The sequence below is a fragment of the Zea mays genome, chromosome 10 (genome assembly GCF_902167145.1).
Source record: "Zea mays cultivar B73 chromosome 10, Zm-B73-REFERENCE-NAM-5.0, whole genome shotgun sequence".
Taxonomy (NCBI): Eukaryota; Viridiplantae; Streptophyta; class Magnoliopsida; order Poales; family Poaceae; genus Zea; species Zea mays.
Genome location: NC_050105.1, coordinates 111,761,040 through 111,787,333, shown reverse-complemented (window position 1 = coordinate 111,787,333; position 26,294 = coordinate 111,761,040). Strand labels below are relative to the sequence as shown.

General features: G+C 43.1%; 1 protein-coding gene across 3 annotated transcripts; it reads left to right on the top strand.

Annotated features, from left to right (window-relative positions):
- The first annotated feature begins 17,685 nt into the window (after window positions 1-17,685).
- Window positions 17,686-25,950, top strand: LOC100275071 (uncharacterized). 3 transcript variants are annotated; one of them, XM_020544960.3, is made up of 6 exons: window positions 17,686-18,184; window positions 19,887-20,417; window positions 20,496-20,678; window positions 20,755-22,012; window positions 22,115-25,260; window positions 25,428-25,950. In XM_020544960.3, the coding sequence occupies exons 5-6, from the start codon at window positions 25,087-25,089 to the stop codon at window positions 25,731-25,733; spliced, it is 480 nt and encodes a 159-aa protein (XP_020400549.1). In that variant the 5' UTR covers window positions 17,686-18,184; window positions 19,887-20,417; window positions 20,496-20,678; window positions 20,755-22,012; window positions 22,115-25,086; the 3' UTR covers window positions 25,734-25,950. The 3 variants fall into 3 exon arrangements, 2 of the variants coding, with proteins under 2 accessions (XP_020400549.1, NP_001142732.1); XR_002265439.2 differs by lacking the exon at window positions 17,686-18,184 and adding an exon at window positions 19,023-19,588 and having other exon boundaries at window positions 25,375-25,950; NM_001149260.1 differs by lacking the exons at window positions 17,686-18,184; window positions 19,887-20,417; window positions 20,496-20,678; window positions 20,755-22,012 and having other exon boundaries at window positions 25,003-25,260; window positions 25,428-25,930.
- The last annotated feature ends 344 nt before the right edge of the window (window positions 25,951-26,294 follow it).

The window sequence follows — 26,294 nt, the reverse complement described above, 5'->3', positions numbered from 1 at the left end:
GGATATTCATCCTTCGAAGCATTATCTCCTTTCGATATAATGATCTTCAGACGAAGGTCATGAAGGACACACCTTCATCATTTATGAGAATAAGAGTCCATAGAGATAATTTATGTTATCCAATCATTCATTCATATATTTATTTCATAATATATACATGAATATTAACATAATTTATATTACATTGATACCTTCGGCTTGTTTGAAGGTGCTGACGCAAGAACGATTACAATCCAGCATGAACAATACGGGGGTACTGTTCATCTATTTAAAAGGCAACCGCAATGATTCATACGCTATTATATTTATGCCCTCAACGATTACATACAGTGTTTACAAAATGTCACAAGCGTAACATCACCATTTGTATTTAATAACTTGAGCAACACATTCTCCTTGCATTGTCTCATTGCTTCGTCATGACGAAGCCTGCTTGATGAAGCATGCTTCGTTGTACTTCCCTTTCGTTATGCCGAGGCCACGTTGTCTACCCGTTTCACCGTGATGAAGCTTGTGAGACGAAGTTTGCTTCGCTCCTCTTATGTTATACCGAAGCTTTTCTAATTGATAAAGTTCCTGTAATATTCAGTAGTACGCTGAAAGCAAATGGTCAGTCATGTTTTTAGGACCTTCAGAAGAGGAAGGTCCCCAACAATACCGCTTCAGATAGGACTAATAGGAGCCCTTCGATTTAGATCGGGCGGATCCAACCGATCGCGCTCGTTTAAAATCTCCGCCATCGGTATTGGATCCATCGGCTACCGTCGCGTACCGCTTCGGCACAGTTTGATATAATCTGGACCGTGGAATTCTAATTGTGTGGCCAGAATCTGCCCATACCCCTTCATCGTGCACTTTTACATAAGAGACCCTGACACATACTAAAATGAACTCGCCGTCCATACAGCGTGTAATGCAATACAAACAGGTCCCTAGAATTTGTAGTTTAAACCTTGGGTTCCCATGTATTTATGGCCGCAACCCAAAGGTTAAATAAAATGAGTAAATTAATATAGAAAATGATTTCTAGTATAAAAATAATTCTAGAAACTTGTTTAATTCATAAGTAATTCATTTTAACTCCTTTTTGATCCATTCCAGTTGCATTAAATTCATACTAATATTGTTTATCATCTAGTAACTTTATTTTGTTATGAAACATTGGTTAAAATTATGTACTTAATTTGTTTTATGTCTGACACCCAAATCTTCAGAAAACCATAACTCTTTAAACGTAACTCCAGATTTAGTGGTTCTCGAACCTACGATCTCGTTGCGATGCATAGATCATTATTATGCAGTTTGGTCTTATATTTGGTGTGATGTTAATTTTTCATATACCATGTTTGTTTTTGTTATTGCGAGTAGACGAGCAAGCAACCGAGGACCCCGGTACTCAGCAGGTGGAAAATACTGAGCAAGAGCTCGTTGAAGGCAAGTTATGCCCTTGATCACTTTCCTTTACTCAATAATGCTCCTGTTAATCATTATGATCTGCATAGGTTAATTTTTATGGGACCCAATAGGTCACCCTAATTTGGTCATCTTTATACCTTGTTTACCACTGAACTATTGGGTAGTATATGCTATTGCTTTATGTGGTTTTGGGTGTTAAGATACACATTATTCATGATCATGCCTTTTATCGCCAATGAGTTATTTACTGTTCATGACAAGATCATTATGTTAATTGGAACATGGAGCGACCACCCGGGAAAACAGTGCTACCACAAGGGTGGTATGTGACGCCCTTGACTGACTAAAATTAGGAAAGCTAGTGGAGGACTACATTACCCTAAAGGGGCAAGGGCGGTAGGGGAGTTGTCGGTATAGGGAGGTTCTCGGGTTGATCTTGCTGAGATAGCTTTTCAGACAGGGGATTCCTATATTGCTCTCCTTAGAAACCGTAGCGGGTTTTCTAAAGCTAGTGGAACTTTGTAAAGGCCTCGTAGTGTTACCCTGCCTCGCCTCCTCGGTAGAGGCGTATGGGACCCGTACAACCCCGTGGTAGATGGGTAACATGACTTGTGGGTAAAGATGTGCAACCTCTGTAGAGTGTAAAACTGGTATATCAGCCGTGCTCACGGTCATGAGCGGCTCGGACCCTCACATGAGTAACTTATGGAATTAAATTTAATTGGTCATTTGCATCACATTGTGGTTTATTTATTAATTATGATCTCTCCTTATTTGGGTTGGTATTTACTTATACCTAGTAACTGCTAATAAAACTTGACCAACTTATTAAAAGCAATGCTTTGCCTTAACCCTTATTTGTTGATCAGTCTGACACTACACATGAGCCCCCACTTTTGGTGAGCTCATACACATTATTCCCCACACTTGCTGAGAGATGAACTTTTATGAGCTCACTCTTGCAATAAAACTCTCCCCCCATAGGTGAAGAGCAGGTAGCCCAGGAGGACTACTACGTGGAGTTTGACGAGGTCTAGGAGTTGTATCCCAGCCGACTTAATGGCGCCAAGGAAATAATATTAGTTCGCCTTATTTGTTATCATTTATTTTTGTAAGACATTTCCACTTTGTAATAATGTTTGTGACATTTATTTCTATACCCTTGGTCTTTATATGTGTTGTTCTTATTTGGCGCACATATGAGACGCACACGGGTTTACCCCTTAAATTCGGGTGTGACATATGGCTAGTGATGTGTCATTCTAGTGCAAAAAGTTATATTTCACATGGTAAGGATATTAAGAATGTTCATCTTGTTCATGATTTTGGTTATATTGTTCATCCTGTTCAAGTTGTGCATCATGCTGTTCGAAATGCTTATTCATCTCATGCCATAATTGCTAGTTCTAGTACATATTTTGCTCATGGTACGCCTAGGCATAATACTCATAATGCTAGGCTTATTAATGTGCCTAAAGTGAAGGAAAATGCATCAAGTGGATCTTCCATATCATATCGTACCTTTGATGTATCTTATGTCCTTTATTGCAAATTTGGCAAAGTAGTTGCCTCTCATGTGGGACCTAAATGCAAGAAGGGTAAGACTTGTGTTTGGGTACCCAAAGTTTATGTGACTAACCTTAGAGTATCCAACTCAGTTTGGGTACCTAAACCCTAAGCCTAAAACTTTTTTTATGTTTATGCATTTGGGGGCACAAGCTGGGTTATCGATAGCGGATGCACAAACCATATGACGAGGGAGAAACACATTTTATCTTCCTATGTCAAGAATAAAGATTCCTAAGACTCAATTATGTTTGGTGATGGGAATCAGTGAAAGGTAAAGGGTTTAGTTAAAATAGCCATCACCACAGAACATTCCATTTCTAATGTATTTCTGGTTGATTCACTAGATTATAATCTGCTTCTTGTTAGTCAGTTATGTTGCATATGATATAACTATTTATTTACCGGCGTTGATGTTACGGTCTTTAGAAGAAGTGATGGTTCAATTGCATTTAAAGGTGTATTAAAGGGGAAGATTTATCTAGTAGTTTTTTCGAACGATAATGCCAAACTTGATGCATGTTTACTTGCAAAGACTAACATGGGTTGGCTATGGCACCGTCGCCTAGCACATGTTGGGATGATGAACCTTCACAAGCTTCTAATGGGTGAGCATATTTTAGGACTAGCAAATGTTTCTTTTAAGAAAGACAAACCTTGCGTAGCTTGTCAAGTAGGAAAGCGGGTTGGCTAGAGTCATCATCCAAAAACATAATGACGACATCAAAACAGTTGGAGCTTCTACATATGGATCTTTTCGGTCATGTTTCTTATTTAGCATCGGCTGGAGTAAGTATGGTGTTGTTATTGTTGATGACTTTACTCACTTATTTGGGTATTTTTCTTGTAGGATAAAAGTGAAATCCAAGGGACTCTAAAGCGATCTTTAAGTCGAGCTCAAAATGAGTTCGACTTGAGGATCAAGAAGATCTGAAGCGACAACGACACAAAGTTCTAGAACTTGCAGGTAGAAGGGTACCTTGAGAAGGAAGGCATCAAACATGAGTTCATCACCACTTACACACCACAACAGAATGACATGACAGAAAGAAAGAACATGACACTTATTGACATGGCGGGAATGATGCTTGAAAGCTGCGACCACAGCTTGCCATGCCATAAACCGGTTGTACCTACATTGCCTCCTCAAGAAGACATCGTATGAACTCCTCAGAGGTAACAAACCCAACATTTCTTATTTTTGAGTATCCAGGAGCAAATGTTACATTTTGATAAAGAAAGGTAGGTATTGCAAGTTTGCTCCCAAAGTTCTATAAGGGGGTTTTACTTGGTTATGACTCAAACTCATATAGGGTCTTCAATAAATCCTCTAGATTAATTGAAGCCCCTAGTGACATTGTGTTTGATGAAACTAATGTCTCTCAAAGAGATCAAGTTGATCTTGATGAATTAGATGAGGAGGAGGCTCCAACAACCGCACTAAGGAACATGGCAATTAGATACATGTGACCACAAGAGCCACCATAAGAGCAATATCAACCTTTGTCCTCATAAGTGACGCAACCCCCAACTTAAGATGAGTAACATGTACCTCAATATGATAGCATTGATCAAGGAGGCACATGAAGAATAAGAATATAAGGAGGATAAAGGAGTGTAAGGAAAATGGACCTCGGTCCGTTTCATTAAATGATTTTGGTGTTTGATGATCAACATAACATGTGGGCTAATATGTTTGCTAATGTTTGTATTTGTAGTTCACAGGATCCTAAAGTGACTTGGACTAAGGCACTAAGGAAGCAACACCTCAAAAGACGACATTATGAAGACCATAAATAAAGATCAACAGGTATCAAGCAAAGTCCAATACATGAAGAGAGCGTAGCCACTCGCGGACCGTCCCGCTGAGAGCACCGTTGTCCGGTGCCACACACCAGCATGTTTGGTGCACCAAGGAACAGTAGCCCAATGGCTAGTTCCTAGTGGCGCGGTGAAGGAGAGCCACCAGACTGTCCAGTGAGACACCAAACTATCCGGTGCAAGGCTGACACGCAGAAATGGTCAGCTGCAACAGTCAATCCAATGGCTATTGGACTTTGCATCTCTACCCTTACTCTTTACCTTTCACATTTACATTAAGTACTTAAGTTTCAATCTCCCCATTCTAGTTAGAATATTTAGGATTGGAACTTAGGTTTTTGCGGTTGAGATAGCAACACTTAGACAAAACCTACTTTGCACATTCTAGATTGCTTATTTGCATAGGTTTTGCTCTAGGGATTTATTTGTGGCCTAGTTTAGAAAGAAGTTTTTAGAAGTCCTAATTCACCCCTCTTAGGCATCACCATTTTCTACAAGGAGGTCCACAAGTGCCACACCCTCGAGTCCGCACCACCATCCAAAGATAGGGGACATCCACAACGGAGTAACCACTAGATCTAGAGTCACTAATTTTTACAAGCATTACTCTCTTTGTCCTGTATTTAGCCTTTTAGGCTCAAAGATGCATTGAAGGATCTAGACTGGGTGATGGACACGTAGGAAGAGCTCAACAACTTCAAGAGAAATAAAGTTTGGAGCCTGGTGCTGCGTACAAAGCAAAATGTTGTGTGCACCAAGTGGGTGTTCTGCAACAAGCAAGGTGAGCATGCAGTGGTGACAAGGGACAAGGTTCAACAAGTGGCAAAAGGTTATACCTAAGTCACAGGTTTGTACTTTGATGAGATTTTTGCTCTTGTAGCTAGGTTAGAGTCGATTCACATTTTATTAGCCTATGCTACTGCCACTCTTTCAAGTTGATTCAAATGGATGTGAAGAATGCCTTCCTGAATAGACCGATCAAGGAGGAAGTCTACGTGGAGCAACCTCCTGCTTTGAGGATGATAGCTATCCCGACCATGTTTATAAGCTCTCTAAGGCGCTCTATGGGCTTAAGAAAGCACCAAGAGCAAGGTATGAATGCCTTAGACACTTCTTAATTGCAAATCATTTTGAAGTCGGGAAGGTTGACCCCACTCCTTTTCACTAAGACTGTTGATGGTGATCTATTTGCATACCAAATATATGTTGATGACATAATATTTGGTTCTACTAACCAAAAAATTTCTTGTGAGGATTTTAGCAGGATAATGGTGCATAAATTCGAGATGTCAATGATGGGCAAGCTAAACTACTTCCTCGACTTTTAAGTAAAGTAGCTCAAGGATGGCACGTTCATCTCCCAAACCAAGTACATGCATGATAACCTCAAGTGGTTTAGTATGAACGACGCGAATCCCATCAAGACGCCGATAGAAACATGGTTGATCATGAGATTTTGGGGCCCTAAGCAAAAATCTTTATGGAGGCCCTATGTATCTATATATATATGAATGATATCACGTTTATAATATCTGTGACTGATAAATTATCTAAAATTTAAGTGTCTTTCTAAACAAGATGAATTCCTTAAATGAAATCATGGGAAAATTTACGAGACATATGAGAAATTAGGGATTGGAGTAGAGGAAGAAGACTAGACAAGATAAGGCACGAAGCCAAGGGGCACTTGTCAGCTTGAGGGGGGTCCTATGTGCATACCACGATAATATCCACTAGAGCATCGCTTGTCTCTACGAGAAGACGAGATAAAGGCTAGAAGGAGGAATGAGTTTATACTGCCTACCAATTTTTCTTTTATTTTTTGAATGGGAAGGTTCCCCCACCTAATATAATGCATAAAGGCCTAGGCAGCCAAGAACACCTCTAGGGGGACACAAACCGGAATTACAAGTTGGGATTACACTGAGAGATAGCAAGGGAGAGGATCAATTGTGGGCTTAACGTCTAAAAAATGTGATGCCCACCTAGTAACCTCTTGGTTTGCTGCCCTCTCCCTTGCCTACTAAATTTAGGTTAGACACATACTCGTTTGAATGAGTGGGTGCCCTATCGACTGTGTGGGTGTTGGGATCACTGACACGTGGCCAGGTGAGCCCTATCACTCGGGATTAGGAGAGCTCAGGTGCACAACAAAACAGTAGGTAGGGAATTGTAGCGTCTTGTTATGCGTGTCCCAACCGTGTACAGTGCCAAAAGGTGACAAGCCCACCGACTCAGGCTCAAACAACAAAAGGAAGGATGGATAGAAAAAGAGGCGCATCAAGAAGATTATCTAATACGACAGTGAAACCTCATCTTCTTCACCAAGGGACGACGACGACGAAGTCTCGTCCACGAAAAAGAAAACAGTTAATCAAAATTATTCATTTGACTACTCTCGCATTCCGTACAATTCAAATGCACATTTATTGTCTATTCCACTTGGTAAACCCTTCATATTGATGGAGACGTCTACTCTATTTGGAGTCATAAAATGCATAGTCATTTATTTTCTCTCCATCCTAGCATTTAGGAAATAGTGGAAAATGGGATGCATTTTGATGGTAGTGATAATCCCGTATTTATTAACGAGCAAATTCATAAGAATGACCAGGCTACTATTGTGTTGTTAGCATCTCTATGCAGGGATGGGTACAATAAAGTCAGCGGCTTGGACAATGCCAAGCAAATATGGGATACCCTCAAAATCTCTCATGAGGGTAATGACGCCACCATGATCACAAAGATGGAATTGGTGGAAGGAGAACTAAGAAGGTTCGCCATGAAATGGGGAGAGGAGTCAACTGAAACCTACAACAGACTCAAGACCCTGGTGAACAAGATCTGGAGCTATGGGAGTACAAGATGGATGGATCATGATATCGTTCGACTCATGCTAAGGTCATTTACTGTTATTGATCATCATCTTGTAAACCTCATCCGTGAAAATCCCAGGTACACCAAGATGATGCCCGAGGAAATTCTCGGAAAATTTGTAAGCGGGCGCATGATGGTGAAGGAAGCTAGGTATGTGGATGACATTGCCAACAGACCGCTTCCTCTCTACGAGCCGCAACATGTTGCTCTCAAAGCAATAGGCAGCAAGGAGGCGCTACCCAACAAGGTGGCACAAGTGGAGGCTGCTGGGCTCAACGAGGAACAAATGGCGCTTGTGATCAAGCGCTTCAAGACCACATTGAAGGGACACAAGGAGTACCCCCAACAAGAATAAATCAAGGGGAAAGCGCTCTTGCTTAAAATGTGGTAAGTCTGGTCATTTTATTGCACAATCTTTCGATAACGAGGGACAAGAAAAGAAAGGGAAGAAGGAAAGGAAGAAGAACTATAGGAAGGCGAAGGGCGAGGCACACATTGGCAAGGAGTGGGATTCATATTGCTCTTCATCCGACTCTGACGATGAGGGACTTGCTGCCTCAGCCTTCAACAAGTCCTCCCTCTTTCCCAACGAATGACATACTTGCCTCATGGCTAAGGAGAAGGTACGTACACAAGATACTCCGAAGTACACTTCTTCTAGTGACGAGGACTCTGATGATGAAGTAGACTATAGCGATCTCCTTAAGGGTTTGTAGATCTAAAGTAGACAAAATTAATGAACTAATTGATGCCCTTAATGAGAAGGATAGATTATTAGGAAAACAAGAAGGTATTCGGTATGAAGAACACGACAAATGTGTTAAATGCTGAAAAATCTCTTGCTATGGAAATTAAGAAGAATGAAATTTTGTCTTCTGAATTATCTTCTTGTTGTGATTCCATTTCTAGTCTTAAGAACTTAAATGCTGATTTAAATGCTAAGATAGAAAATGTTGCTAGTTCCGTGGAGCATGTTTCTAATTATAATAGATGTAAAGATATTGATATTGATGCTTGCAATAATCATGCTTCTACTATTCTTAAGTTAAATGTTGAAGTTGCCAACCTTAATGATCAACTTAAAATTTGCAAGCATGAATGTGAAAAGATAAAATTCACTAGGGATGCCTACACAATTGGTAGACATCCCTACATTAAGGATGGACTTGGTTTCCAAAATAGAACCAAGAACTTAACAAGCCAAAGGGTCTCCAATCTCATCATGGAGAAAGGGAAGGCACCTATGGCTAATAGTTCTCATTCTTTTCATGACAAAAAGAACCATGCTTATTTGTATGCTCATGTTAAGAATGCCACTAATGCTGCTCATCATGATGATTGCTATGGTCATGATGTTTTACCTGTATGTCATGATGCTGCTTTTGATTCTCATGCCATGTTTGCATCATCTAGCTATACACATACCCATAGTAGGTGTAGACCTAGGCACCATGACCATCATGTTGTTTCTCATGCACCTAGAATTGCAACCAACGACCCAACTATGTTTTACCATACTTATGATGCCTCATATGTGCTGCATTGTAAAAATAATAAAGTCATTGCTAGAAATGTGGGGCCTAAATGCAAGGGAGGTAAGACTTGCATTTGGGTTCCAAAATATTATGTGACTAACCTTGTAGGACCCAACAAGAGTTGGGTACCTAAATCCCAAGCTTAAATCACCTTACAGGTTTATGCATCCAGGGGCACAAGCTGGATTATTGATAGCGGATGCACAAACCACATGACAGGGGAGAATAAAATGTTCACCTCCTACGTCAAGAACAAGGATTCCCAAGACATGATCATCTTTGGAGATGGGAATCATGGCAAGGCCAAAGGTTTGGGTAAAATAGCCATCACTACCAAGCATTCAATTTCCAATGTATTCTCAGTATAATTGCTTGGTTACAATTTGCTTTCTGTGAGTCAATTATGTCATATGGGCTATAATTGCTTGTTTACTAATATTGATGTATCTGTCTTTAGAAGAAGTGATGGTTCATTAGCTTTTAAAGGTGTATTAGACGAAAACTTTATTTAGTTGATTTCACTAAAGAGAATGCTGATCTAGATGCATGTTTAATCGCTAAGACTAATATGGGCTGGCTCTGGCACCGTCGTTTAGCACATGTTGGAATGAAGAATCTTCATAAGCTTCTAAAGGGAGAACATGTGTTAGGACTAACGAATGTGTGTTTTGCGAAAGACAGACCTTGTGCAGCGTGCTAGGCAGAGAAGAAGGTGGAAACTACTCATCCAAGCAAAAATATGATGACAACATCAAGACCATTGGAACTTCTCCATATGGATCTCTTCAGGCCCGTTGCTTATCCTAGCATTAGGGGAAGTAAGTATGGTCTTGTAAATGTTAATGATTTTTCCCGCTTCACTTTTGTATTGTTTTTGCAGGATAAATCAGAAACCCAAATTACATTAAAACGCTTCCTAAGGAGAGCCCAAAATGAATTTGAACTCAAGGTAAAGAAGATCAGGAGCGACAATGGATCTGAGTTCAAGAATCTTCAAGTAGAAGAGTATCTTGAGGAGGAAGGCATCAAGCATGAGTTCTTCGCTCCCTACAAGCCACAACAAAATGGTGTAGTAGAGAGGAAGAACAAGACGCTCATCAACAAGGCAAGGACAATGCTTGGAGAGTACAAGACGTCGCAGCGATTTTGGTCGGAAGCCGTAAATATGGCTTGCCATGCCATAAACTGGCTCTATCTTCATCGCCTCCTCAAGAAGACGTCTTACGAGCTTCTAACCGGTAACAAACCCAATGTGTCATATTTTCGTGTGTTTGGAAGCAAATGCTACATCTTAGTTAAAAGAGGTATACATTCAAAGTTTGCTCCCAAAGTTGTAGAAGAGTTTTTACTAGGTCGTGATTCAAATACAAAGGCACATAAGGTCTTCAACAAATCTTTGGGTTTGGTTGAAGTCACTAGTGACGTTGTATTTGATGAGACTAATGGCTCTCCAAGAGAGCAAGTTGATCTTGATGATATAGATGAAGATGAAGTTCCAACGGTCGTAATGAGAACTATGGCAATAGGTGATGTGTGACCTCAGGAACAACAAGAACATGATCAACCATCTTCCTCAACACTGATGCAATCCCCAACTCAAGATGAGGAACATGTACCTCAAGATGAAGGCATGGATCAAGGGGGAGCACATGAAGAAAATGATAAATAGGAAGAAGTACCACATGCACCTCCAACTCAAGTCTGAGCCATCATCCAAAGGAATCATCTAGTGGATCCGATTCTGGGTGGCATCAGCCACATCAAGGGAGTAACCACTCGTTCACGTTTGTGAACATTACTCTTTTGTTGCTTCTATTGAGCCTTTCAGGGTAGAAGAAACCTTGCTGGATCCAGATTGGGTGTTGGCCATGCAGGAAGAACTCAACAACTTCAAAAGAAATGAAGTGTCACACCCGGTTTTGGAAGGCAAACTGAATGTGAACCATTTATGTGCTAGGATCAGAAACTCACGTACACAACGATTACATAATTGGACATCATCACACATTGCTCAAAGTAAATAGCGGAAAGGTACTTTACTATATCAAGATGTCCAAGACATCCATAGAGTCATTAATTAACATAGTAATTAACATTATCAAAGTGCGGAAAAGCGAACGTAGCAGATATGGCCTTCACAAGCAGCTGACTGGGGTTTTGCTACTAACACAACTAGAACTCGTCGTAGTCCTAGAACTCCTCAAAGTCCTCCATGTTGCCTGCATCGCCTCCTAAGCACTGAATACAGTGGGGACAACCTAGGGTAGGGTGGGTTTTAAAGCAAGGGTGAGTACACATCAACATACTCAGCAAATGTCCTGTTTGGCTAAAGTGGACTAGCTGCATGTCGAGTTAAGGTTAAAGAAGTTGATTTTAGTTGGTCAAGTATTTATTACTAATAGTATAACCAAGTTTTAGTAGTAAACCCAGTTATTACCCAAAAGTACTCCCTCCAAGAGGAAATAATAGAGACCAGAATTATAACCATCAATATTAATCATCATCATCAAGGTATCCAAAGTTCTTCTAATCAAAGAGGATCCCAAGGCCGCTCTTAACCATGAGCATGGCTAATATACCAGTTTCTAACACTCTACAGAGGTTGCACACTTTACCTGCGAGTCATGATCCCTTTCCAACCTGGGTTGTACAAACCCGATCTTCACTACCGAGGTGAATGGCTAGGGATACACTACGTAGCCTTTACAAAGACTCCCCTGGTGCATAGCTGCTCGTTAGGTTTCGCCAGTCATACAAACACAGTACACCTCCCTAAGGTGGGTGACTAACAAAACCAAATCGAATGAACCTGGACACCCACCCTTAGCAGAGCGAGCACTATGCCCCGACCCTCATTGATGGCCCTCCGGCAAAGCCAACTACACCCCCAGGTTCATCTAATTATTCAACTAAGGGCGTCCCATTCCACCCTCATGGTTGGACTGTTATCCAGGGCGGTCACTCAACGAACAGGTCCTTACAGAGAGGTACTCAGGAAACAGCCTGAGTCCCCTAAAGTATCACAAGATCATCATCGGGATAACATCATCGTATCATAAATATTCACATCGTGTTTGTTGATTAAGGTAACGCAATAGCATAAAGCTAACCATAATAACCCAAAGGTAAACAAGAATAAGATAAATACAGACTAGTCAATCCTTAGGTTTCAAATAAAGTAATGCGGGATGGTGAATTATAAAGTAAGTAGGACATAATAGGTCAGAGGACACTTGCCTTCACCAGGTTGCTGCTCAGGTAGATCTTCGGCAACACACTCAAGAACCACGTCCTGCTCATTGTCTAAATAAAGCGATCATGCATTCCATCCATTTGGATAAAGACAAATGAACAATACACCAACATATACAAACAAGTGAGCACACCTCAAAAGAACAATATAAACTCAAGAGGTAACTTGGGTTCTGGGATAAACTAGCACACTTAGAAGTTTGTGATTCTCTAAGTATTATCTATATCCATAGATCACATAATTTAGTTCCACTTATTTTAATGAGACACAAAAATTATATCAGCGATAGATTCATACATTACATATTATTAATCTCACAAAGTTAAACATCTAATTACCATTGGGGTTTTCCTTTTTATTTTTCCTATTTAATAAATAAACCATTACCTAAACTAATCTATAGTCTAGGCATAAAATTAGAATGTGCAGACAGTGAATGATCATAATTTTTATAGGTAGAGAATAATCCCATGAACATTTTGTAATTTGAATCACTCAATTTAGAGTTCATATGCAAAAGATATGAAATAAAAAAGGTTTGGAATTTAAAACCTAAAATTAGGTCTAATTCTATGATTAAATAAAAGCCTAGGGTTCTTTCTGCAAGAATACATGGGCCTATGCGCGAAAACTAGGTACAACTGGTTGATTTTCAGAAAACCAGGGGTCTTTTTAACAAAACTACACTATCTACACACAAAGGGGTATATGGCTATTTCGATCACACGATCGCGAACGAACGTCTGAGATCAGACCCCGCGGGCGAGCGCGGCTCACATGTGGGACAGGGAAGACAACGACCTTGGGTCAGCGTGGCTGACAGGCTAGGCCCGACTACAGAGCGCGAGCGAGGGCGCGCACCCGAGCGGTCGAATCCGAAATGGATGGTTGATATTAGATCTACTCTAATTAAACCTAGGTCACCCGAGATCCAACGACGAGCACAACTAGGGTTCCATGACCGCCAGCGATGACGCCGCTCGTGCCCATGGTGGAGGTTCACCGGAGATGAGCGCGCGAGCGTGATGGGAGCCACTGGGCGCTGGGAAGGGCACAGGAAGGTTCAGGATGGCACGACGAACATGGTCGTGGGCACGATACCGATGTGGGGGCATCGGAGAGTGGCGGACTGCGGCGAGGTGACATAGCAGCGACGCAGACTTGCTTCAGCGAGCAATTGCACGCACGATAGGACAACACACTGGAAATTAGGAGCACAGGGAAGTTTCTCACCTCGAGAGGGAACTTTGGAGCGCTTGAGCAACGACGGGGACGTAGAGAGGCCTTGGGTCAACGGTGGTGGATCTTCGGCTACACGGGGAGAAAGCCGGTGAGCATGGACCGAGTGAAACAGAGGGGTTGGGGGCAAACTAGAGGGTGTCCCACGTTGCTGGCGAAGAGGTGGAGCTCACCGAGGCAACAGACGCAGCATAAGCTCGACGACGACCATAGAACAAACGACGAATCATGGCGGAGATCCACGAGCGCGCACGCAGAGCGAGGGTGTTTGTCTAAGGGTGCAACTGAGCGAGGGGAACGAGTGAGTGGGTGCGGGCTCCATAAAGGGCTCGGGCATGTGGGGGCATGGACGGGAAACGTGCGGTCATGGGCGTGTCCACGGCGGATAGCGGATGCGGGAGGTTAGGGAAAGGGTAGTGGCTGTCTGGCGGTGTCTGCAGGCCAGCGAGGGCAAGCGTGCGAACAGGCGGTTAGCGCTAACAAGAAGGGTCCGCCAAGCAGTGAGAGAGAACGAGCGCGTGCGTGGATGGATCGCCGCCGATAGGCCAGTCCCACCGGGCAATGGGAGGGAGAGGGGGAGAGAGAGCACGCGTGCGCGGACGCTGGCCGTCGCTCACAGGTGGGGTCCACCTGTCAGGCAACGCGGGCGCGCATGGCCTGGCTGGGCTGAGTTGGGCCGAGTGGGTTGAATTTGGTTTTTCTTTTTCCCTCAAATTTTTTATGCCTTTTATTTTTTATTTTCTCTATGGATTTCAAATCAAATTCAAACCAAATTTCAAATTCAAACCAATTCAAACATGTGCATCAAATCAAAGAATAATTTAGGCTCAGCATGATGCAACAAGTCATGACTCACCTAGTTTTGACAAAATAAATAATTAATCCCTAACCTAATTGACTTAACTCTAATCAAAAGGAAGAGAGAGGAAGTCTAGAGAGAGAGACACAAGAGGTAACACCTGAATTTGGTAGGCATTTAGAGAAGAAATTTTATATCCCCAAACTCAGGGTGTTGCATGAAGTGTGGAGTCTGGTGCCTCATCCGAAGCAAAATATTGTGGGAACCAAGTGGGTGCTCCGCAACAAGCAAGATGAGCACGAGATGGTGACAAGAAACAAGGTTCGACTTGTGGCAAAAGGTTATGCCCCTGTCGTAGGTTTGGATTTTGAGGAGACTTTTGCTTCTGTAGCTAGGCTCGAATCAATTCGCATATTATTGGCCTATGCTGCTCACCACTCTTTTAAGTTGTTTCAAATGGCGTGAAGAGTGCCTTCCTCAACGAACCAATCAAGGAGGAGGTCTATGTGGAACAACCCCCTGACTTCGAGGATAACAGGTATCCCGACCATGTTCATAAGCTCTTTAAGGCGCTCTATGGACTTAAGCAACCTCTAAGAGCATGGTATGAATGCCTTAGAGACTTTCTCATTTGTATGCTTTCAAGGTCGGGAAAGCGGATCCTACTCTTTTTACTAAGACTTGTAATGGTGATTTGTTTGTATGCCAAATATATGTCAATGACATAATATTTGGTTCTACTAATCAAAAGTCTTGTGAAGAGTTCAACAGAGTAATGATGCAGAAATTCAAAATGTCAATGATGGGCGAATTAAACTACTTCCATGGATTTCAAGTGAAGAAACTCAAGGAAGGAACCTTCATCTTCTAAATGAAGTGCACTCAAGACTTGCTCAAAAGGTTTGGGATGAAGGACGCAAAGCCCGCCAAGACGCCAATGGGAACCGATGGACACTTAGACCTCGACAAGGGAGGTAAGTCCATTGATCAAAAGGCATATCGGTCTATGATAGGTCCATTACTTTATCTTTGTGCTAGTAGACTGGATATAATGTTTAGCGTATGCATGTGTGCTAGATTTCAATTCGACCCCAAGAAATGTCATCTTGTGGACGTGAAGCGAATTCTTAGATATTAAGTCCATATGCCTTGCTTCGGGATCTGATATCCAAAAGGGTCTACCTTTGACTTAATTGGATTTTTAGATTCCCACTATGTCAGATGCAAGGTTGATAGGAAGAGCACATCAGAGACTTGTCAGTTTCTGGGAAGGTCCCTGGTGTCATGGAGCTCTAAGAAACAAATATCCATTGCCCTATCCACCGCTGAGGCCGAGTATGTTGCCGCAGGTCAGTGTTGCGCGCAACTACTTTGGATGAGGCAAACCCTCTGGGACTTTGGCTACAATCTGAGCAAAGTCCCACTCCTATGTGATAATGACAGTGCAATCCGATTGGTGGATAATCCTGTTGAACACTACCCCACTAAGCACATAGACATCTGGCATCACTTTTTGAGAGACCACTAGTAAAGGGGAGATATCGATGTTTGCCATATTAGCACCGAGAACCAGCTAGCCAATATCTTCACCAAGCCTTTAGATGAGAAAAGGTTTTGCAGGCTATGTAGTGAGCCAAATGTCTTAGATTCGTGGAACATGGATTGATCTATAGCATACATATGTTGTATGCCTTTGATCATGTTCTTTTAAGCATTTCTGTCTTTACTTATTTTGGTGCTCAAGTTGTACAAGTCATCCTTGGGCCTCACAAGTCCATATGCAAATGATGCACATGTTTAGGGGGAGGATATATTACAACTTGACCCTTTGATACTAATGTATTTGCTTGAGTGATTTTGATAGTCTCAAAGATGGATTGAGAGGGAAAAGATGGACTTGGACAAAGAAAAGGGTTCCACTTCATTCCAGTATCAATGTATCTGGTTCCAAGTCACTATCTGTGTTTATCTCATTGCCCTTGGTTTTACTTGCAATTTTTGTTAGGCAATGGGGTTAGAAGGCCATTAGTTTTTCCGTTTTGGCGCTTAATGCCAAAGGGGAAGAAATTAAGGCCAAATCAATTCGATCAGCTACCACTTGTGAATTTTTTCAAAATTTAGTGTAAATATAATTGGATTTTGATCAAAACCCTTTTATTGAAAAATGCTCTCTTGTGTTGGAGAAATTTAATTATGGGAAAAGGGGGAGTTTTTTGACTCTTGATAAAAACTAGTCTTGAAAATTATTTTGATTTGTCAAAGCAAAGTGTTTTTGACATAGAAATAGGCAAATGAATTTGTTTTGCGAAAACAAAATAAGTGGCGGAAAAAATGTTCCAAATATGCCAAATCTGATGAAAACTTTGTTGGTCTTCAATTTAACATCAATTTGCACTTTTTAGCTCATTTGGATATGTTAGTTCAATATGAGTTGCTTTTTGATGTGTTGGCATAAATCACCAAAAAGGGGGAGATTAAAAGGAAAATGTGCCCTTGGGCCATTTCTATATTGTTTTGGTAATTAGATGCTCAACACATGTTGTTAGACTAACATAAGAAATGAGCATAAGTATATTGAGCAAAGTGAGTTCGGAAAGAGGACATAGTGCAAATCTATATGGATTGAGTAAAAAGGTAAGCTCTGGACACTCAGTCAATTGTTTTGTGTGCTAATCATATTTGCCTAAGTGCCAGGGACTCTATAAAGTCAAGTCAAAAGGTGCAAAAGAAAACAAAGAAGAAAAAGAAAAAGGTTGCTGGACTGAAGACACTGGACGGTCCGGTGTCACCCACCGGATAGTCCGGTGTGCACTGGACAGTCCCGTGCACCATCCGGGAACTAGCTGCTCTCGAGAATTCTAGTCTGTGTCGGCTATAATTCACCGAACCGTCCGCGCGAGGCGCCGGACAGTCCGGTGTGCCAGTCGCAACGGCTATCTGCCATGTCGACCGGGGCCAACGGTAAATAGGAGCATTGGACAGTCCGGTGTAGAGATGTCAATGGGGCCCCGAAACCCGATTACCCGTGGGGAATCCCTCTATTAGGGTTAGGGTATGGGTTAAACAAATCCTCGTGGGTATAGATTTGGAATAAATCCCTTACCCATCGGGTATGGAGGGTTCGAGCTTGGGAGGGCTAAACCCAAACCCGATTACCCATGGAGAGAAATATCTAGAACCGGAACAATCTAGCATCTAGGATTTTCAGTCCACCATCCAGCAATCCAGCGAGCATTTACTTGTGTCCTAGTGGGTTGCCGACCAACTATGGGCCCGTAGGAAAGAAGCAGCAATGCAACAATTCAACAAAGTAAAAAAACCTAAACTATGCGCGTGCTCCCCAGCCGCTTGCCCTCGAATCTCAATCGCTCAAGCAGTGCTTCAGTCGCCGGTCGCCGCTCGCTGGACTGTCGCTCGCCCGAACCGCCGCTCGCCCAGACCGTCGCTTGCCTAGAGCCTCGGACGCAGAGCCCAGACCCCGGAGTCCCAGGACCGTCGCTCGCCCACACGCAGAGCCCATCAGCCGCCGCTTGCTGGACGCTTGGACAGTCGCAGAGACGGCAGAGCCCGTCAGTCGCCGCTCGCCCGGACGCTTGGAGTCCCGGACTGCTCGCTGGACGCCCGGATGGCATCTTCATCGATGCCGACGCCGATGAACACTGCTGACGAGCAAGGAAGGTGAGAACTAAGAAGTGAGATCTGTTTAACATGTTCTATGCCACTATATCTATGTGTCTGTGTGTGAATTGTGATGCTTTGCGAGAGACGATACTCTAAACGTTTGTGCTATGCTGTTTATTCACTAACCGACATCCAACGCTTTTTATTCACTAACCTACGAAGGAATGTTGACAAAGATCTGTCACTGCCACCTCCATCGATGGTTCCAACTTTGGCAACTGACAACCCTATGTCCCGCCGCTGCCCCCTAATTCCAGCCGCTGTCGGTGCCACAACTAAGAGCAAGAAGAAAAGCCACGTTGTGACTACAAGAGCCAAAGCGGCACAGGGTGAAGTAGAGATGTCAATGGGGCCCTGAAACCCAATTACCCATGGGGAATTCCTCTATTAGGGTTAGGGTATGGGTTAAAACAAATCCCCGTGGGTATAGATTTGGAATAAATCCCTTACCCATCAGGTATGGCGGGTTTGGGTTTGGGAGGGTTAAACCCAAACCCGATTACCCATGGGGAGAAATACCCAGAATTGGAACAATCTAGCATCTAGGATTTTCAGTCCACCATCCAATAATCCACCTAGCATTTACTTGTGGCCTAGTGGGCTGTCGACCAACTATGGGCCCGTAGGAAAGAAGCAACAAGGCAACAAGTCAACAAAGTAAAAAAACCTAAACTATGCGCGTGCTCCCTGGCTGGCCAGCCCCCAGCCGCTCGCCCTCGAATCTCAATCGCTCAAGCAGTGCGTCAGCCGCCGGCGTCGCTCGCTGGATCGCCGCTCGCCCGGACCACCGCTCGCCCGGAGCCCTGGACGCAGAGCCCGGACCCCGGAGTCCCAGGACCGCCGCTCACCCGCACGCAGAGCCCGTCACCCGTCGCTTGCTGGACGCTTGGACAACCGTAGAGACGACAGAGCCCGTCAGCCGCCGCTCGCCCGGACGCCCGAAGTCCCGGACCGCTCGCTGGACGCCCGGATGGCATCTTCATCGACGCCAACGCCGATGAACACTACTGACGAGCAAGGAAGGTGAGAACTGAGAAGTGAGATCTGTTTAACATGTTCTATGCAACTATATCTATGTGTCTGTGTGTGAATTGTGATGCTTTGCGGGAGACGATACTCTAAACGTTTGCGCTACGCTGTTTATTCACTAACCGACATCCAACGCTTTTTATTCATTAACCTACGAAGGAATGTTGACAAAGATTTGCCACTGCCACCTCCAACGATGGTTCCAACTTCGGCAACTGACAACCCTATGTCCCGCCACTGCCCCCTAATTCTAGCCAGTGTCGGTGCCACAGCTAAGAGCAAGAAGAAAAGCCACGTTGCGACTACAAGAGCCAAAGCGGCACAGGGTGAAGCACCGCCCACCAAAGGCGTCCTTCCGTTAAAATCCCTAGGGTTTGATTTCTGAAGCTTCATAACTTTTAATTTCTTTAGTGATTTTTTGTATGTATACCTCGAGTTAATCTGTATGTTTATGTGTGATTAAGATGTAATTTTTGTATTTAGAGCAAGGGATATAATTTTTGTTTACTTATACATATCTATAATTTTTTTACTACATCTCTGTATTTTTTTGCTGTTATGTAAGTTTGTAATGTTTTCTAACAGACATTTCTAAATACTTTAGTATTTTTACTGTTGTATTTGAATTGGCAATTGACATATTACTTTGTTGTTTGTTGAGACATGACAGTTCTATTGCGGGGGCTGAGAGTGGGAATGAAACTGAGAGCAGCATGCAACCCCAATCTGTGAATGATTCAGAGCCAATACAGATTGATGATGATGTTGATGAAATTGAAGAAGTGATTGCAGAACCAAAGAGGAAGCTTACATCTGTTGTTTGGAATGAATTCAAGAGGGTGAAGTTAAGTTCTAGTGAAATCAAGGCACAATGTTCTTATTGTCATAAGAAGCTTAATGGGAAAAGTACTCATGGAACAAAGCATCTTCATGATCATTTGAAGATTTGTGTTTTGCGCAAGATAAAGCTCACTAGCCAGAACAAGATTATGTCACAATCATCTTTGAGGTTTAGTTCACAAGAAGGGGGGAAAGTATCCGTGGAGAGCTACACTTTTGATCCTGAAGTTGCTAGAAAGGAGCTTGCTGCTATGATAGCATTGCATGAATATCCTTTATGCATCGTTGAGCATATTGGCTTTCGTCGATTTGTGAGTGCATGTCAGCCATTATTCAAGATGGTTAGCGAGAATACTATTAGGTAAGGAATACACTATTCTTTGTATCAAGATTTGTGATTTGAAGTGTTGTGCTATTTTCTAATTTTGTGATGTGGTAGAAAGGACATTATGGATGCATATACAGAAGAAAAGAAAAGAGTGTTGCAGTACATGTGTGCATGTAAGTCACGAGTTGCTATCACTAGAGACATGTGGACTTCTGACAACTAAAAAAGAGGTTACATGGCTGTCACAGCCCATTTCATCGATGATTCTTGGAACTTGAGGAACATTATAATGAGGTAAGAACTTTTACATTGTTTTTCCTTATATATTTGTCTATTTTTACAACTTTTACATTGTTTTCCTTGTATGTAGGTTCATATATGTGCCTGCACCACATACAGCTGAGATTATCTGTGAGGTTCTATATGATGCTTTGGTTGAATGGAATATTGATGAGAAGACCTCCACCTTGACACTAGACAATTGCACAACTAATACTGCGGTAATCTCTGACCTTACCAAGAAGATTGGTCCATCTAAACTTGTTTTAGAGGGGTCGTTGATGCATATGCGTTGTGCTGCACACATTCTAAATTTGATAGTGAAGGATGGTTTAGATGTGATACAACCTGCAATTAAAAAGATTCGTGATAGTGTAGCATTCTGGACAGCCACACCTAAAAGAGTAGAGAAATTTGAAGAGATGGCTAAGTTTGTCAAAGTCTCTTTGGTACACAAGCTAGGATTGCAAAACTAGGTGGAACTCTACATACAAGATGCTCTCTATTGCTATTCCATATGAGCCTATTTTTAACTGTGCCACTCGTGTTGAAAAACTTTATGACTGTGCACCAAATAAGGAAGAGTGGGATTTTGCGAGACAAGTGGTTGATAGACTCAAGATGTTTAATGAGATTACCAAGGTCTTCTCTGGAACAGATTATGTGACTGCAAATATTCAACTCCTTAAAATTTGTGAGGCTAATTAAGGTGAAAATTACACAGTGGTCTGAATGTGGAAATCCTATCATAGAAGAGATGTCAAAAAATATGATAGAAAAAATTGAAAAATATTGGAAGGATATTCAAGGACCAATGGGAATAGCAACTATTTTAGATCCTAGGTTTAAGGTTGATTATCTCCTTGGGTTCTTTGAGACTTTGATAGGTCAAAATAGTGATCAGTGTGTGCTAAAATTTGATGAAGTAAAAGAGTCTTTATGTGATTTGATGAAGTACTATGAAATGGATGAGGGTGAAGATACAACAGAGTCATCAACTCCTCTACTTGACACTAGTTTGTTATCAACAATTAGTGCACATGCTGCTAGTCGAAGGCCAGCGATGACAAGAGTTAAAATTGAGCTAGATAGATACTTGGAGGATGATTTGGTTCAAATTTCAACTGAGAACTTCCAGATCCTAGACTGGTGGAAGGTGGCTGGAACCCGTTATCCTACACTTAGAAAGATAGCACGTGACATATTGGCTATTCCGATCAGCACTGTTGCATCAGAGTCAGCTTTTAACACTAGTTGGTGGATTCTTAGTGAACATCGCAGCAGGCTTACTCCTGAAATTTTAGAGGCTTTAATGTGTTCACAGGACTGGATAAGAAACAATTACAAAGGTACTTCTGAAATTTTGTATAACTCATTTATGATTCTATTTGTTGTTAACAGTAAGGCTCCATCATCCGTGTTAATGTATAGTCTAATAATTTTTCATGAAGATGGTGCTGAGGTTAATCAACCAAGTTTTTGGGACTGCTTGCAAGAGATTCAAGAAGGTGTCGAGGTAAGTTGTCTTTCATACTTCTTGTGATGATCTAATTCCAGGCTGGTGGCTAGAGCATCAGCAAGTAGCCGAGCCGAGCTCTATAATTGATTACACCTCTCTTTAATGTATGGACTTATATTATGACATATGAGATTGTGATGATGAAGCCCGAAAGGACTTGGACGTCAAGCTATCAGTTTGGGCGACATGAATCCTATTACTTGATGCTCGCTTGCTACTCTTGCTTTTGTATTGTTGCTTAAATGATAAAACATGTACTGAGAGATATTTCTGTTTACTGTTTGATTATATTTGTGATGTATGGACATGTGGCTACTAGAAGACAATATTTGTTTTGAGTATGTTGATGAAACTACAAAATATGCATGCTAGAATGAATGTTGAATTGTCTCTAATGTCCATAATCTATATGCTGAAATTCTGAATTTTTGAATAATCGGGTCAGGTATGGATACCCATGGGTATTTAGTACCCGGTCGGGTATGCGTATGGGAGGTTTTTCGTACCCGAGGTCGGGTTCGGGTTCGGGGATGGGGGCGGGTCTATGTTCATGGGTACGGGTCTAGGGAGTTAATCCCCACTGGGGAATTCCCCATTGACATCTCTAGTCCGGTGCCCCCAGAACAGGAAACAAGCTAATCAGGGATCTCATAGCCATTGCACTGTTCACTGTCTGGTGCACCCACAGACAGAAGGCAACCAGGGCCTTCCAAATGGAGCTCCAATGGCTTCTAGGTTCTTTAGGGCTATAAAAGGGACCCCTAGGCGCATGGAGCTCCACACCAAGCTTTCATTGAACATGCTACAACACCGAGCATCGAATTCACGCCTTTGCTTTAGTAGATAGAGATTTGGGCACGTGTTTTGAGCTGTAACACCGTTGTGCTGTCTTTGTGCTCTTCTCTCTTGACTTGTGTGCGTGAGTTGCTGCAAATTTGTCTTGTGTATTTGATTCTACTTCCCTCCTTACTCTTGTGGTTTACTTGAGATCAATTGTGTAAGGGTGAGAGACTCCAACTTATGGAGATTCCTCACAAAGGGAAAACTTGAGATACGGAAGAAAACTGTGGTACTCAAGTTTGATCGTTCGATCACTTGAGAGGGGTTGAGTGCAACCCTTGACTGAAGGAGGTAACCACAACGTGGAGTAGGCATTGGCTGAACCACGGGATAAAATCACCATGTCACTTGTGCATCTTTTTATTGTGATCGTTTTCTTCCATAGAGTTCTCATATATTCACTTGCACTATTGTTCCTAAGTTTAATACATATCTTAAAGGAACAATCAAGTGAAGAGTTCTCTTCTTCTCTCTACCTCTATTCATATCAATTTGGTTTTGACTCTACTAACATTTATTATAAACCAAGTTTGTCTTGTTTAGAGTTAATTTTTGTAGGATCACCTATTCACCCCCATCTAGGTTCTCTCACTTCCACTGCATAACGATATCAAGGTTCTTTGTCTATATTTCCTTGGTTTCTCACTGCTTCTTGCTTTCATTTTCTATTTTTCGTGAGGCACTAAAGTGATTATATTAGAAGCAGGTTAAAAAGCTGAGCGCTTGGCAGTCTATAACATCTTCTGGTGGCCACAAGCTGGAAAAAGCATAAACAAATAGGGCCATTGTTCACTCCCATACACCGCCGCAACGCATCTGAGTCATTCTAGTGAGATCTAAGGACGTCTTTGAGCTGTTCTAGTCATTATGTGAGAAGTTCTTATGATCTTCTTTCTTGCCTTGTGTGGCTGCGTTTTGCACTTGTGTGTACTCTCCTCTCACTTTTGCTGTCACTTTGAAGTTGTAACTCATTCTTTTTTGTACGGTTGCAAGAGACTCCAACATGTGTAGATTCTTTGTGAGGGTATTGATTATGATATAAGGAAGATTGTGGCACTCAAGTTGATTATTGGATCACTTAAGAAGGATTGAGTGCAACCCCTATCCGTTGGGACACCACAACGTGGAGTGGGCTAGCATTTGAGGCCTGACTGAACCACTAGAAAAATCGTTATATCTCTTGTGCATTTTACTTTCTTGTGATCATTTCTTCCTCTAAGTTCTTGATCACACTTGTAATATTGCTCTAACTCTAATTCTGCATCTAGTGAGCAATCAAGTGCAAGAACTCCTCTCTCTCTTTCACTTGCCTGGATCTTTATTTGCATGCAACAAAATAATCTAAGCAAAACCTGACCCTAACTCGTGTCTGCTGCTGAGTATATATAGAGTTTTGGGCGTGGCTAACCCTAAGGACGTGTCCCAAATGGACTCAACTCGGTACAAGGCCCAATGAGCCCATACGGTCGCGCAACACTAAAATAGATTGCAATATCAAACTTGTTTGGAAGATTCCCGCTGACATTGGTTGAATTTGAAAGTGAGACAGGTGGCATTGAAAAGGTTTATTCGTTAGCTTTCCATCCATATATAGAACATCAAATCTGAGTACGTATGTATCCTAGGTTATGCACAAAAACCGTGTTATGCACAAAAACCGTGTTATGCACCCTCGTATGTACGATTTGCTGGGATAACTTTAGCCTATGGCCACATGATCGTGTATACACAGTAAAATTTTGAGTAAAATTCTGAGATAGCCGGAGATAGGCTCACAGGACGTTGATTCTGGCCTAGAGAGGTGATGTATCTCTGAACTGCAGACGGGGCCCTGCTGCCACTGTGATCTCGTGAGCTAACCTGTGTGACTGTGCGTTTCTTCCTTCCTCCTACCCTCCCGTCCTCACCTCAGACTAGCTCGGAGTCCTCCGTCGCCGAGCAAAGGTTCCACCAAAAGACCAAACCCCAAGTCCTCGCAGCATTTGATTCTCTGACCGATTCAGGGACACCTTCCTCAGAGCAATACTTACCAGCGTGGGCGTGGCTACCAACCGCAGAGTTTCCATGAGCAGATGCAAACCAGTCGGCGGCGAGAGCCCAGCAGCAGACGGACCTGACCCGCGGCGGCCGATGTCGGAGACGCCGTGTTCCGTGCAGCCCGGGGTCGTCCCTCTCCTCGGGAAGCCATACTTCACATGCATCCTCTGCAAGTCTCATGTCAACCAGCCGTTCCAAGTGGTACTGTTGCTACTCATGCTCTCTGCTTGCATCTGCTGAAACACTTGTCTCCTGCTCCCGCTCGCTGCTGGGCGCAAGCTAATTGCCAGAGCCGTGCATAATTTTTTTTTGTAGTGTAATGATCGAACATTCGAAGTCCTTTGGTGCCTGGCTCTGGCTGCATGCAGGTGGTCCCCAAGTCGCTGGCGCCGTTCCTCCCGGGGACGACGGTGCCGGCGACGGTGACGTGGCACGGGCGGTCCTGGGAGATGCGGTTCACGGGGGGGCGGCAGATCCAGCGCCTGGAGGCCGGGTGGCGGGGCTTCGCGCTGGACAACGGACTGAAGCTCGGCGACGGGTGCGTCTTCGAGCTGGTGGACGGCAGGGCGGAGCGCGTGGTGTTCAGGGTGCAGGTGCTCCGCGCCGACATCCCCGCGGAGATCCGGGAGCGGGCCGGCGGGTACACCTCGTCCAGCCCAATCCTCATCGACTAGCTAGCTCATTGCTCACCTCATCAGCTAGCATGTATCCCCCCGTGCGGCCGTCTGCCACTGTCACTGCGCCGGCCTGAAACTGAACTGATTCAGCTACTGCAGAGTGAAGTGCAGCCTAGGCGTGTTCAACTGGATTGTGGAGTGTGGACATTTCTGAAACCTGATGTTTAGTGAGAAACTCCTGTATCTTGTCTTCATCTTTGTTTGTTTCTTTCTTTCTTTCTCTTCTCCCATGCTAATAATGCAATTGCGCTGCGGCATGGCTGGGCACCTACACTCTTTCGGCAAAGATCATTCTTCCTCGTGACCGGGGCAGGGCAACATTCTCCGCCCAGCCCCGAACGGTATGAACTCGAAATCGGTTCGATCCTGCCATCCTCGAACCTCTCTCCGGCTTGATCGCCCATGCGTTCACCAGCACAATGGTGCCCTTCTTGCACCGGCTAGGCTTGCTCCCGTCCAGGCTTGAAGTCGCTGACACATGGTGAGGGACAAACCAACCCTGTGTATCCTCAGGAGCACGTCAGGATGTCCACCGTCGTGGTCGTGGCCATGCGCATT

Bases quoted from the DNA above. Each gene is read 5' to 3' on its own strand.
- LOC100275071 (XM_020544960.3), top strand. From the start codon at position 25,087: ATGAGCAGATGCAAACCAGTCGGCGGCGAGAGCCCAGCAGCAGACGGA. The intron at 25,261-25,427 runs GTACTGTTGCTA...GGCTGCATGCAG, and splicing joins TCAACCAGCCGTTCCAAGTG to GTGGTCCCCAAGTCGCTGGC.